General features: G+C 43.4%; 1 protein-coding gene across 3 annotated transcripts in view; it reads left to right on the forward strand.

Moving 5' to 3' along the window:
- Nucleotides 1–13,903, forward strand: part of ccdc61 (coiled-coil domain containing 61) — a 103,192-nt gene that overhangs the window by 46,376 nt on the left and 42,913 nt on the right. For all 3 annotated transcript variants that reach the window (XM_072274526.1, XM_072274527.1, XM_072274525.1), the window contains 2 exons: nt 3,497–3,713; nt 11,319–11,401. In XM_072274526.1, coding sequence (XP_072130627.1) covers nt 3,497–3,713; nt 11,319–11,401 — 300 coding nt within the window. The remainder of the gene's footprint in view (nt 1–3,496; nt 3,714–11,318; nt 11,402–13,903) is intronic.

Below are 13,903 nucleotides of genomic sequence, written 5' to 3' on the forward strand. Positions count from 1 at the left end.
TTCACTCAAAGTACTATGTAGTGTTTAATGGCCGCAGAGTTCACACATCTGAACTGGTTAGAAACTGTTCGTCAAGAGTCTCCTATCCCAATTAGGTGGCAGAGTATCCCAAACAAATGAAGGGAATCGCATCTTTAGAGGGTGAGGTTGTAGGTTGTTAAAGGACCTTTGATTTCCTGCCCAATTAACCGTAGACCTCAGTGAACTTGGAGGTTGGCTAGCAAGTAAGCACATATGTAAGTGTCATCTGCAAACTGCAGCTCAGTAACTGATGTTCGGGGACCTTGGACCTAGCATGGGGTGGTGGGGGGATGGAAGGGTGACGTAGGTGGAACGGTTTCCCATTTCTCTTGTAGATCGCCACCACATCAGTGGGAAGCAGGCTGGGGGTGAGGCACTGCAGTCAGGTAGAGAAAGAATGGGGAAAATGTTAGGGCGATGATGCAACTTTGTTTGAGATTGTGGTGGAGATAAAGGCTTGATACCATTGTGGAGAAGATGGAATATGCCAATTTCAGTTGGCAGCCAAATATGACAACAATATTCCACAATCTCTCTTGGTTTCAAAAGCTATTTTGAGGTCAAAATCTCTGCACGTTATGGCTGATGTTCTACTTTGCACTTGGTGTTGACAGCATTGTCTATTGTGCTTCCAAGTGGATGGGGTCTACACTATAATTGAGCGAGCAGCTTTATGGGCACCTAAGGAGGACCCTGTCCATGTCTGTCCCTGTGGGATGCAATAGATTATGAAAACACGTAGTCCTCTTTTATTGTCATTTAGTACTGCATGCATTAAGAAATGATACATTATTTCCTCCAGTGTGATATCACAAAACACAGGACAGACCAAGACTGGAAAAACTAACAAAACCACATAATTATAACATATAGTTACAACAGTGCAACAATACCATAACTTGATGAAGAAGTCCATGAGCACAGTAAAAAATTCAAAGTCTCTCAAATGTCCTACATCTCACGCAGACGGAGAAAAGAAAGAAATACTCTCCCTGCCATGCCGACCACAATCCGACTCTGAGTCATCCGGAAACTTCGAGCTCTGATCAGCTCTCCAACACCGAGTACTGAGCACCATCTCTGTCCGAACGATTCAACCTCCTTATTGGTCGCCAAAAGCAGGCAAGGCCGGGGATTTTGAGGCCTACCCTCCAAAAGATTCCCGACCACACAATAACAACAGCAGCGAACAGGCGTTTCAGAAATTTCTCCAGATGTTCCTTTGTGCTTTCACGTCCATTCACCATCAAATCAGAATTGTCCACGGCCCCTATTTAACAGATACGATATCATTTTTCACTGGAGGGCTACGCACACGCAGGCGCGCCGCCATCTTCTCCTCCCGCCTGATGGCACAACAGTCAGTTGTCACAATTGGATTTCTTCATCAACCAAGTCTCAGTTGGGATATTTCTAGTATAAGACAAACATTCTCTCTTTATTTTATGGAAGCGTAGAGCTGGAGGAATGAATGGCCTCCTATGCTGTAAAATACTACGAGGTTTCAAAAAGAACTGCCAATGGCTTTCACACTGTCCTTATTCATTCATGGGCTCAGGGTCTTGGTCTAAATATTTTTTGTGACTGTATTTTACTGATGTAGTGGCGGGATGGAGATCCGTCCCTATCAAAGGGGGTGTAAGGCGCTCCTTCCCTCCGCTAGCCTGCAGTTCACCCTTGAGCAAGGCGTAGCACCTGCCTAGCCCCCTCCCCTACCCCCCAACCCCCCTCCCCCCGATCAGGGTCACGTGAAGGCATGGGAGCAGGTGGTGGATGGTCGTATGAGCAGCCGGTGCAGATCACAAGTCCTGGTTATGTGACCACTGACACCAGACAGACAATCTCTGAAGAGTATTGATAAAACCCATCTTGTAAAACACTACCCAGAAGAAAAAATGGAAAACTACTTCTGCAGAAAAATTTGCCAAGAACGATCATGGTCATGGGGACCATGATTGCCCACGTAATACAACATGGCACATAATAGAAACATAGAAAACCTACAGCACAATACAGGCCCTTCGGCCCACAAAGTTGTGCCGAACATGTCCCTACCTTAGAAATTACTAGGCTTACCCATAGCCCTCTATTTTACTAAGCTCCATGTACCTATCTAAAAGTCTCTTAAAAGACCCTATCGTATCCACCTCCACCACCGATGCCGGTAGCCCATTCCACGCACTCACCACTCTGAGTAAAAAACTTACCCCTGACATCTCCTCTGTACCTACTCCCCAGCACCTTAAACCTGTGTCCTCTTGTGGCAACCATTTCAGACCTGGGAAAAAGCCTCTGACTATCCACATGATCAGTGCCTCTCATCATCTTATACACCTCTGTCAGGTCATCTCTTAACCTCCGTCGCTCCAAGTAGAAAAGACCGAGTTCACTCAACCTATTCTCATAAGGCATGCTCCCCAATCCAGGCAACATCCTTGCAAATCTCCTCTGCACCCTTTCTATGGCTTCCACATCCTTCCTGTAGTGAGGTGACCAGAACTGAGCACAGTATTCCAAGTGAAGTCTGACCAGCGTCCTATATAGCTGCAACATTACCTCTCGGCTCCTAAATTCAATTCCACGATTGATGAAGGCCAATACACTCTATGCCCTCTTAACTACAGGGTCAACCTGCGCAGCTGCTTTGAGCGTCCTATGGACTCGGACCCCAAGATCACTCTGATCCTCCACACTGCATCATTCATAATGATGATGAATTTGATTTTACTGGTATCTTGTATGTGTTTTGTGCTGTGTATATCTGTTGGTAATGTGTCTTGCACCTTGGTCCTGGAGTAATGCTGTTTCATTTGGCTGTACTCAGGGGTACATTGTACATTGAAGAGTACAGCACATGAACAAGCCATTCAGCCCACAATGTTGTGCCAAACCAGCTAAAAAGTAAATTTTAAAAAACAAATCTAATCCCTCCTACCTTTACAAGGTCCATATCCCTCCACCTTCCTCATATTCATGTGCCTATCTGAACATCTCTTAAAAGCCTTTAATGTATTTGCCTCTACCACCATACCATGCAGTGCATTCCAGACATCCACCACTCCCCTCGTATCAGCCTTTGAATCTACCCCATCTGTCCCTCAACGCATGCCCTCTGGTATTAGACATTTCAACCCTGGGAAACAGATACTCTCTGTCCACTCTATCTATGCCTCTCATAATCTTATGAACCTCTATGAGCTATCCCCTCAGCTCCCCCGCTCCATTGAAAACCCAAGTTTGTCAAGGTTCTAAACCGGGCTGCATCCTGGTAAGCCTCTTTTGCACTCTCTCCGAAGCCTCAACGTCCTTCCTGTAGTGCGGTGACCAGAACTGTATAGTTGAATGACAATTAAACTTGAGCAACTAAACTAAGATCTTTAATTTAATCTTTTATTAGACTCCCACACTGTCCGTAACTGGGAAGGATCCAAGCAGGGTAGGATTAACTGTGGTTCTTTCTCTGTGTGTTCCTCAGGTTTGACAAGCTACTGCAGGAGAAGCAGGAGCTGGAGGTGATGATACTGCAGCTCCAGGAGCAGGTAAAGCTTTCGAGCACAGCCACTGTCGCCAAGGACATTAAAATATTGAAAAAAGTCATCCAAGGCCTGGAGCAGGAGTTGATGAAGGAGCGGACAAAAAACCAGAGAACAACAAGCAAGAGAAACCAGGAGTACCACCAGGTCCTCGATGAGGTGAGTCACGGAATAATTGTTTATGTACTGTAAACAATCACAATTGTCTAGTCCACCTTCTACCTGTGAATTTTGTTTTCTTGAAATTAAGTATCATATACAGTAGATTCCAGTTAATTGGGACACATTGGGACCAGTACATTTTGGCCCAGCTAAGCAGCTGTCTCAATTACCTGAAGTTTCATGGAAATATTTAAAGAATAAAAATGATAAGCTACCACTTAACTGAGTAACGAATTATTTAAATGAAATACAGAACAAATGAGAACACCAATACTACTTGTGGTTGTCCATCGTGTCCGACGATGGCAGGAAGCTTGTGTGGGAGAGTTTTTAAAGTAGAAAAGCTGTTGCACTGGGGCAGTTCCACTCTTCTCGACCTCGGAAGTCCATGTCCAGTGGTATGAGTAACCGTCACAACAAGATTCTTCGCTGGTTGCAGTGGATGACCTCGTTATGCCCTTCATTCTCCATGTAACACTGCAGGATCACCTTCCTGGCCATTGGATCTCACCCATCCTGACGGCCAGAGCTGACTTTGCATGCCAGGACAGGCGTGTCCCTATCCCACCGGGGTATGAAGCCTGCTAGCTACCCTCACCTGCTTTAGCTCACCTGTTGAAGCAGTGTATGGGGGTGTGCCTGCTGTTGCATACAAACAGCTCCTTGGAATCTCAGGTGAGAGCTGAGTGTACACTGCCGTGTTCTTTTGAGTGTAAATGAACAGAATTGGCGCAGGCACCTAGTGTAGATAATGGACTATCAGCATACAATTTCAGTGAATTCATCCTCCAAATTTTCATTTACATTGTAACATTCTAGTTGTCAATATCTTAATTCTTCATAGCTTCTAACTTATTGAAGTAGTTAAGTTGTTTCATTTTCACTCAGAGCCGTTTCTGGCATCTGCAAGCCAGAATGCTTAAAACTGCTGGGAGCAAAATGGTTCTGAATTGTTTTACTGCTTATTTCTCGCCAACTATCATTGACAAAAATCTCTGATTTTTAAACAAGCACACGCAACTAACACTATTTAGAAAGTGTTTGCTCTAAGCACGGTGTAGTGTCTAACTACCACAAATTTCTCTTGTCTGACGCTAGTTAGAAACAGTCTGCTGCCCCAATTAAATGGCATAATGTCCCAAATAAACAAAGGGAATCCCGGCTCTTTTCTCAGTTAGTTTTTGTTCTTTAGGAGTTGTTCCAAATAAGCAGTGGCCCCAGTTAACTGATGGCCCAGTTAACTGGAATCCACTGCACTGGAAAGGAAATGACCCTCTCTTCCCTACTCTATCCATCCTTTTTTGGCCTCTGCACTGTGTCTGATTTCGACCAAAAGACATAGAAGAAGAATTGAGTCCATTTGGCCGATTGAGTCTGCTCTGCCATTACATCATGGCTGATTTATTTTCCCTCTCAACCCCATTCTCCCGCCTTATCCCTGTAAGCTTTGACACCCTGACTAATCAAGAGTGTCTACTTTAAGTACACCCAATGATTTGGCCTCCACAGGTGTCTGTGGCAAAGAATTCCACAGATTCACCATCCCCGGCTAAAGAAATTCCTCCTCATCGCATTTCTAAAGGCACGTTCTTGTATTCAGAGGCTGATTCCTCTGATACTAGATTGTCCCAATATTGGAAACATCCTCAATGTTCACTTCATCATGGCCTTCCAATATTCAATAGGTTTCAATGAAATCACCTCCCCCACCGTTCTGCATTTCAGCAAGTACAAGCCCAGAGCCATTAAACACTCCTCAATTTTCCCCTTTGGTTGTTACCTGGTCAACATTAGATTTTTTCACAGTCTCACATCTTGCATGAAAGGCCATATGCCCCTGCATGGAAGTTTCTTTTAAGCCTTTTCTCCCACTGTTTCAGGGATTTCCAACCTTTTTTATCCTATGGTCCAATGCCATTGAACAAGGAGTCTGTGGACCACAGTTTGGGAACCCCTGCTCTGCTTTAGCTAACCCTAAAGCTATTATGTTTGTGATGCCACTCACCATTGATCACTGTTCTGGGAATAAAAGATAGAAGATCTATTTACAGTTTTTCCATTAAATTAATTCCCTGAGAACCTAGTTCTCAGCTCGGCACCATTTTGAACTTGCAGACTACTTCGTTATCACAAAATGCAGGAGGAACTCAGCAGGTCAGACAGTATCAATGGAAAGGAAAATACAGTCGACGTTCAGGCCGAGAACTTTCATCGGGATTGTAAAGAAGAGGGAAGAAGCCAGAATAAGAAGATGGTGAGAAGTGGGAGAAGAGGAAAGGAAAGGAGTACAAGCTGGCAGGTGATAGGTGAGGGGGAAGGCTGGGGGAGATGGATGAAGCTGGGAGATGAGGTGGGAGAGGCAAAGAGCTGAACAAGAAGGAATCTGATCAGAGAAGAGAGTGAACCAATGGAGAAAGGGAAGGAGGTGGAGAATCATAAGACATAGGAGCAGAATTAGGCCATCTGGCCCATCCAGTCTTCTCCGTCATTCAATCATGGCTGATCTGTTTTTCTATCTCCTCCTCAACCCTAGTTCCCAGCTTTCTCTCTGTAACCTTTGATGCCATGTCCAGTCAAGAACCTATCAATCTGTACCTTAAATACACCCAACGACCTGGCCTCCACACTTGTATGTGCCAACAAATTCACCACCCTTTGGCAAAAGAAATTTCTCCGCATCTCTGCTTTGAAAGGGTGCCCCTCTATTCTGAGGCTGTACCCTCTTGTCCTAGACTCTCCCACCATGGGAAACATCCTTTCCACATCTACTCTGTCTAGGCCTTTCAACATTTGAAAGGTTTCAATGAGATTTCCCCCCCCCCCACCCCCCAATCCTTCTGAATTCCAGTGAGTACAGACCCAGAGCCATCAAACATTCCTCGTATGATAACCCTTTCATTCCTGGAATCCTCCTCTAGACCTTCTCCAATGCCAGCACATCTTTTCTAAGATGAGGGGCCCAAAACTGTTCACAATACTCAAGGTGAGGCCTCACCAGTGCCTTCTAAAGCCTCAGCATCACATCCTTGCTCATGTATTCTAGACCTCTTGAAATGAATGCTAACATGGCATTTGCCTTCCTCACCACCGACTCAGCCTGCAAGTTAACGTTCAAGGTGTTCTGCACAGGGACTCCCAAGCCCCTCTGCATCTCCGATTCCTGCATTTTCTCCCTATTTAGAAAATAGTCTGCACATTTATTTCTACTACCAAAGTGCATAATCATGCATTTTCCAACATTGTATTTCATCTACCACTTTTTTGCCCATTCTTTTAATTTGTCCAAGTCCTTCTGCATCCTACCTGTTTCCTCAACACTACCTTCCCCTTCACCAATCTTTGTATCATCTGCAAACTGGGCAACAAAGCTACCTATTCCATCATCTAATTCATTTTATACAGCATAAAAAAAACTGGTCCCAACACTAACCCCTGCGGAACACGACTAGTCACTGGCAGCCAACCACGAAAGGATCCTTTCATTCCCACTCACGGCCTCCTACCAATCAGCAATGCTCTAACCACGTTAGTAACTTTCCTGTAATACCATGGGCTCTTAACTTAGTAAGCAGCCTCATGTGTGGCACCTTGTCAAAGGCTTCTGAAAGTCCAAATATACAACATTCACTGCATCCCTTTATCTATCCTACTTGTAATCTCCTCAAAGATTTCCAATAGGTTCTTCAGGCAGGATTTTCCCTGAAGGAAACCATGCTAACTTTGTACTGTCTTGTCCTCTGTCACCAAGTACTCCATCACCTCATTAACAATTGACTGTAACATCTTCCTAACCACTGAGGTCAGGCTAACTGGTCTCTAATTTCCTTTCTGCTGCCAGAGTCCAATGAGTTTTGAAAGATCATTTCTAATGCAACCTCTTTCAGAATCCTAGGGTGCAGTTCCTCTGGTCCGGGTAAGTTATCTAACTTTAGGTTTTTCAACTTTTTGAGCAACTTCTCTCTTGTTACAGAGACTGCACCCACTTCTCTTCCTTCACACACTACAACATCAGGCATACTGTTAGTGTCTTCCACAGTGAAGACTGACGCAAAATACTCATTTAATTCAGCAGCCATCTCCTTGGCCCCTGTTATTATTTCTCCTGCCTCATTTTCTAGCGGTCCTATATCCATTCTCTTTTTATTTTTAACATACTTGAAAAAACTTGTACTATCCACTTAAATATTATTTGCTAGCTTGCTTTCATATTTCATCTTTTCCCTTCTAATGATTTTTTTTTTTATTGCTCCCTGTAGGTTTTTAAAAACTTCCCAGTCTGCTGCATCAGACTTTACTTTCTCCCTATCAAATTGTGATCACTGGTTCCTAAGGGCTCTTTTCCCTTAAACTCCCTAATCACCTCCGGTTTATTACATAGCACCCAATCCAGTATAGCTGATCCCCTAGTATGCTCAATGACAAACTGCTCTAATCTCTTAGGCATTCAACAAACTCACTTTCTTGAGATCCATTACCAACCTGATTTTCCTAATCGACTTGCATGTTAAAATCGCCCATTACTACCATAACATTGCCCTTTTGACTCGCCTTTTCTGCTTCCTGCTGTAACCTGTGGTCCATCTCTCAGCCACTTTTGGGAGGGCTGTATATAACTTCCATCAACGTCCTTTTACTCTTGCAGTTTCTTAACTCAGCCCACAAGGATTCAATATCTTGCGATCCCATGCCACATCTTTCTACTAATTTGATGCCATTCCTTACCAGTAGAGCCACACCACCCCCTCTGCCTACCTTCCTATCCTTCTGATATAATGTGTAACCTTGGACATTCAGTTCCCAACTACACCCATCCTTCAGCCACGATTCAGTGATGGCCACAACATCATACCTGGCAATTTGTAATATTGCAACAAGATCATCCACCTTATTTCTTATACTACACGCATTTAGGTACAACACCTTGAGTACCGTATTTGCTATCCTTTCTGATTCTGCATCCCTAATGATTTGATACTCAGCCTTCTGGCTGCAACTAAGTCCTATCACCTGCCTGCCCTTCCTGATAATCTGACTGCACACTATCTTTACCTTTTTACCATCCGTCCTTTCCTGAGTCTCTTCACTCTGGTTCCCAACCTCCAAATTAGTTTAAACCGTCCCCAACAGCTCTAACAAACCTGCCTGCAACAATATTGGTTCCCCTTGGGTTCAGGTACAACCCGTCACTTTTGAACAGGTCATACCTCCCCCAGAAGAAATCCCAGTGATCCAGGAACCTGAAGCCCTGCCCCCTGCACCAACTTCTCAGACATGCAATTATTTGCCAAATCATCATGTTTCTACCCTCACTGGCGTGTGGCACGGGTAGCAATACTGAAATTACTACCTGGGAGGTCCTGCTTCTCAGCTTTCTACCTAGCTCTCTAAATTCTCTTTTCAGGACCTCTTTGCTTTTCTTTCCTATGTCATTGGTACCGATATGTACTAAGACATCTGGCTGCTCCCCCTCCTTCTCCAAAATGCTGTGGACGTGATCTGAGACATCTTGACCCTGGCACCTGGGAGGCAACATACGATCCGGGTGTCCCGTTCACATCCACAGAACCTCCTGCCTGTTCCCCTCACTATCGAGTCCCTTATCACCACCACTCCCTTCTTCTCTCTCTTTCTCTTCTGCACCGTGGTCCCGTGCTCAGTGCCTGCAACCAGGTTGCCATGGCATGCTCCTGGGTGGTCATCCCCCACAACAGTATCCAAAGCCGTATACTTGTTTTTGAGAGGAATAGCCACATGGGTGCTCTGCTCTAACTGCCTATTTCCATTTCTCCTGATGGTCACCCAGCTACTTGCCTCCTGCAACCTCAGGGTAACTACCTCCCTGTAACTTTAACCAATTATATCCTTGCTCTCTCTTAAAGCCGCCAGTCATCCAGTTGCTGTCCAGATCCCTAACACAGTCTTCAAGGAGCTGCGGCTCGGTGCACTTCATGCAGATGTAGTTCCCCAAGAGGCTCTGGGTCTCCCAGTTCTCCAACATCTGGCACGAAGAGCACAGCACAGCCATTTAAGTGGAACAGTAAGAGAGGGGAAAAAAAACACAGAAAGGAAACCTTAACAGACGCTTTACACAGCCGACGCCTCTTCTGAGCTGAAGCCTGTCGCTCCTACTCTCACCACTGGCCTACTCCCATTCAATGGCCGCCCCGCTTATCCCTTCTGTATTTTTATTTAGTTCGCCAAGCTCTGTTGATGCTGCTGATGGGCCACATACAATGGACAAACGCTCTCGTAGCTCCCTTTTTAAATAACCGCTGCTGACCTGTGAGAAATCCCTGTTGGTAAAGCTCCGTTGACGCCGCTGATAAGCCACGTACAATCGGAGGAAGGTGAATGGCAGGTGGGGAGACAGAAAGGGTGAGAGGGGAGCCAGAATGGGGAGTAGGAAAAGAGAGGAAGAGGGAGGAATTACAAGAAGTTAGAGAATTGATGCTCTTGCTGTCAGGATGGAGTCTACCCAGCCAGAATATGAGGTTCCCATGAATCCAGGATTCTAGCCACTGTGGTCTCATGTCTCCTACCTTATTTATCTGATCTGTTTGATACAGTTCATTCTGGATCACAATTAGGATCATGCCAACAGAAGTATCTTGGATGCTAGAAATCTGAAGAAAATCACAAAAGATTTTTTAAAATATATTGATGTAATGATGTATTCTTTTGCCCATCCTCCTAAACCCATGTTCTCTGGTCTCTATCCCTTCTGCCACTGGAAACAGTTGTCTTATTTATTCCAAACTGGCCATGATTTTGAACATTGCTATCAAATCTACTCTGCTCAAAGAGCCCAGGTTGTCAGCACGAAATTCAATTCAATTCAAGTTTAGTTGTCATTCAACCATACATGAAAACTTACGAATACAGCCAAACAAGACAGTGTTACTCCAGGGTCAAGATGCAGAACATAGTACCAACAGTCACACAACACAATGCACACATAAGACAGCATGTATAAGATAGCAAGCACATGTAGGATATCAGTAAAATGCAGGCATGCAAAAAAAAGTAGTCCAGACCCTGAGTCCATGAATCCAACAAAAATCTGCAGTCGACCACAATACAGCTTGTCTTCTGCCGAGTGAGTACTGGGATGGGGGTGGAGGGGGCAGCACCAACTCCAGCTTGCACACCACGCCACTCTGCGCCTGGTCAAGCGCACCAGCTTCAATGCCTCTCTGCTGGCGGTTGTAAACAGGAGACACCACGGCTAGAAGCGTAGTTCTTGCTATGGCCGAGGCCACGCTGCTCCCTTGCTGTCCACTCCTGCTGTTCGCCAATAAATCAGCGAATTCCACGTTAACAATGTCAAAAAGGGTCTTGCAATCACAGGAAGAACGACTAAGACAGTCACTCCTCCTCACATCTGCTTCGTATGCCGACTCGTCTCTGACACAGCACCAAGTCCAGTTCCTGCAGCTTCTCTGCCAAAGCGCAACTCGCTGATGGGGGTAGGCCTGCAGTACTTCAGGTTGTTGATGTCCAGCAGGATCTTGCAATTATAAAAATAAATGTTTAAAAAGAACAGTAGCACCTTTGTTGACCTTGTAGAATTAATGTTTATTTTCTTTCTGATTCTGCCCTCAGCTTGAAGAGGTAAAGGCCTCAGAGCGGAAGTTGAAGCTACGAGTGAAGAACTTAACTGTTGAGCTGGGTTTATACAAGAGGGGGTGAGTTTGTGACTGGAACTGTATGAGCACCAAAGCTGTATTCACTTTACAGCGGCTGCACAATCTGTGCTGAGTGAGCTGACCTTGTCTGCATGGTTATGGTTACCCTTTCTGCCCTTGGTCTGGGAGGATGGAACTCATCTATGACCTTGTCAAACAACAATGTATGAAGTTCAAAAACTGTGGATGCTGGAAATCTGAAATGAAAACAGAACATTCTAGAAATCCTCAGCAGGACAGTCAGAATCTGTGGAAAGTGAACTAAGAGTTGGCTTCAAGTCCAAGACTCTTTGTTGGAACTGCTTCTTTCCACTGATGTTGCTCAACAGCTGAGTTTCCAGCATCGTTCGTTCTTCATCACAGATCGACTTTATTCACCAGATACACTCAGTGGCCACTTTATTAGGTACAGGAGTGGGGCCCGGTGTAACCTTCAGCTCATCCACTTCAACATTCGATGTGTTGTATGGTCTTTCTTTTCCTTTTAAATCTTTTTATTAATCTTCAAAATTATAAACACAATAACAGTGTTGATACAAAGAGTTTGGAATAACCTTATTATTGATAAACATATAGAAAAAAAATTTCAAATAGCATAGGTATAATAGATTTCCAAACTCATGATGAAATTAATCATAAAGAAGAAAAAGAAAAAAATATATACAAAGAAACCCCCCCCCCAAAAAAAAGAAAAAGAAGAAATAAATACTAAACCCAAAAAAAGTAAACGGAACAAAACAGGGCTAGACCAATATCTTAAATTGAACACATTCAGTAATGTCGGCAACTCCGCTCCTCTATTCATATATTTTAAGTTAATAAAGAGGATTTGGAAAGGTCAAATTACATCATATGAAAATGTTGCATAAAAGGTTTCCAAGTTTCTTCAAATTTAACCGAAGGATCAAAAATATCACTTCTAATTTTTTCTAAATTTAAACATAATATAGTTTGGGAAAACCATTGGAATGTAGTAGGAGGACTGGTCTCCTTCCAGTTCAATAAAATGGATCTTCTGGCCATTAAAGTAACAAATGCTATCATCCGACAGGCTGAAGAAGACAAAGATCTATGTTCTACCATTGGCAATCCAAAAACTGTCGTAATAGGATGGGGTTGTAAATCAAAACATAGAACTGTTGAGATAATATCAAAAATATCTTCCCAATATTTTTCCAAGAGAGGACAGGACCAAAACATATGAGTTAAAGAAGCCACCTCAGAGTGACATCTGTCACAAATAGGGTTTATATGGGAATAAAAATGGGCTAATTTATCTTTAGACATATGGGCTGTATGCACTACTTTAAATTGTATTAATGTATGTTTAGCACATATAGAGGAAGTACCGACTAATTGAAAATTTTTATCCCATTTCTCTATAGGTAGACAAAGTTGAAGTTCCCTTTCCCATTCATTTTTAATTTTATCAGATATACCTGGCTGTAATTTCATAATTATATCATAGATAAATGCTATTAATCCCTTCTGGAGAGGATTTAAACCTAAAATTTTATCAGTGATATCAGTAGGGTATGAAGTCGGAAAGGTAGGCAACGTAGTATTAAAAAAATTTCTTATTTGTAAATGTCTTTTATGAAAAAAAATGGGATCTAGGCAAATCGAATTTCTTAGATAACTGTTCAAAAGGTATGAAACAGTTATCCAGAAATAAGTCATGAAAACATTTAATACCTTTCGTTTTCCATATCAAAAAGGCTTAGTCCATAACGGAGGGTTGAAAAAAGAAATTAGATATAATAGGGCTTGATAGCATAAATTTGTTCCAACCAAAAAATTTACGAAATTGAAACCATATTCGCAATGTATGTTTAACTATTGGATTACCCATTTGTTTATTCAATTTAGATAGTACAAAAGGAAGTGAAGTTCCTAAAAGTGTTGTATGGTCAGAGTTGCTTTTGTGCACACCACTGTTGTAATGCCTGGTCATTTATCTATGGTGCCACAGGCGGAGGCCGAGTCATTGGGTATATTTAAGGCAAAAGTTGATTAGATTCTTGATCGACAGGGCCTAAAGAGATAATGGGGAGAAGGCAGGAGATTGGGACTGAAAGGGAAATGGATCAGCCATGATGAAATGGAGGAGCAGACCTGATGAGGCAAGTGGCCTATTTCTGCTCCTGTATCTTATGGTTTTATGGTCTTATTTGAGTTACTGTCGCCTTCCTGTTAGCTTGAACCAGTCTGGCCATTCTCTGAGCTCTCTCATTAACAAAGTGTTTCTGGCACCAGTTTTTGTTGCTGGCACCATTCCCTGTAAACTCTAGGAGACTGTTGTGCATGAATATCCCAGGAGATCAGTTTCTGAGGTACTCAAACCATTCTGTCTGGCACCAACAATGTTTCCATGGTCATAGTCACTTGGATCACATCTCTTCCTCATTCTGATATTTGGCTAGGGAAACAACTGAACCTATTGACCATGTCTGCATGCTTTGAGGCATTGAATTGCTGTCCCATGATTGGCTGATTAGATAA

Source organism: Mobula birostris, chromosome 12 (assembly GCF_030028105.1).
Source record: "Mobula birostris isolate sMobBir1 chromosome 12, sMobBir1.hap1, whole genome shotgun sequence".
In the NCBI taxonomy this organism is placed as follows: domain Eukaryota; kingdom Metazoa; phylum Chordata; class Chondrichthyes; order Myliobatiformes; family Myliobatidae; genus Mobula; species Mobula birostris.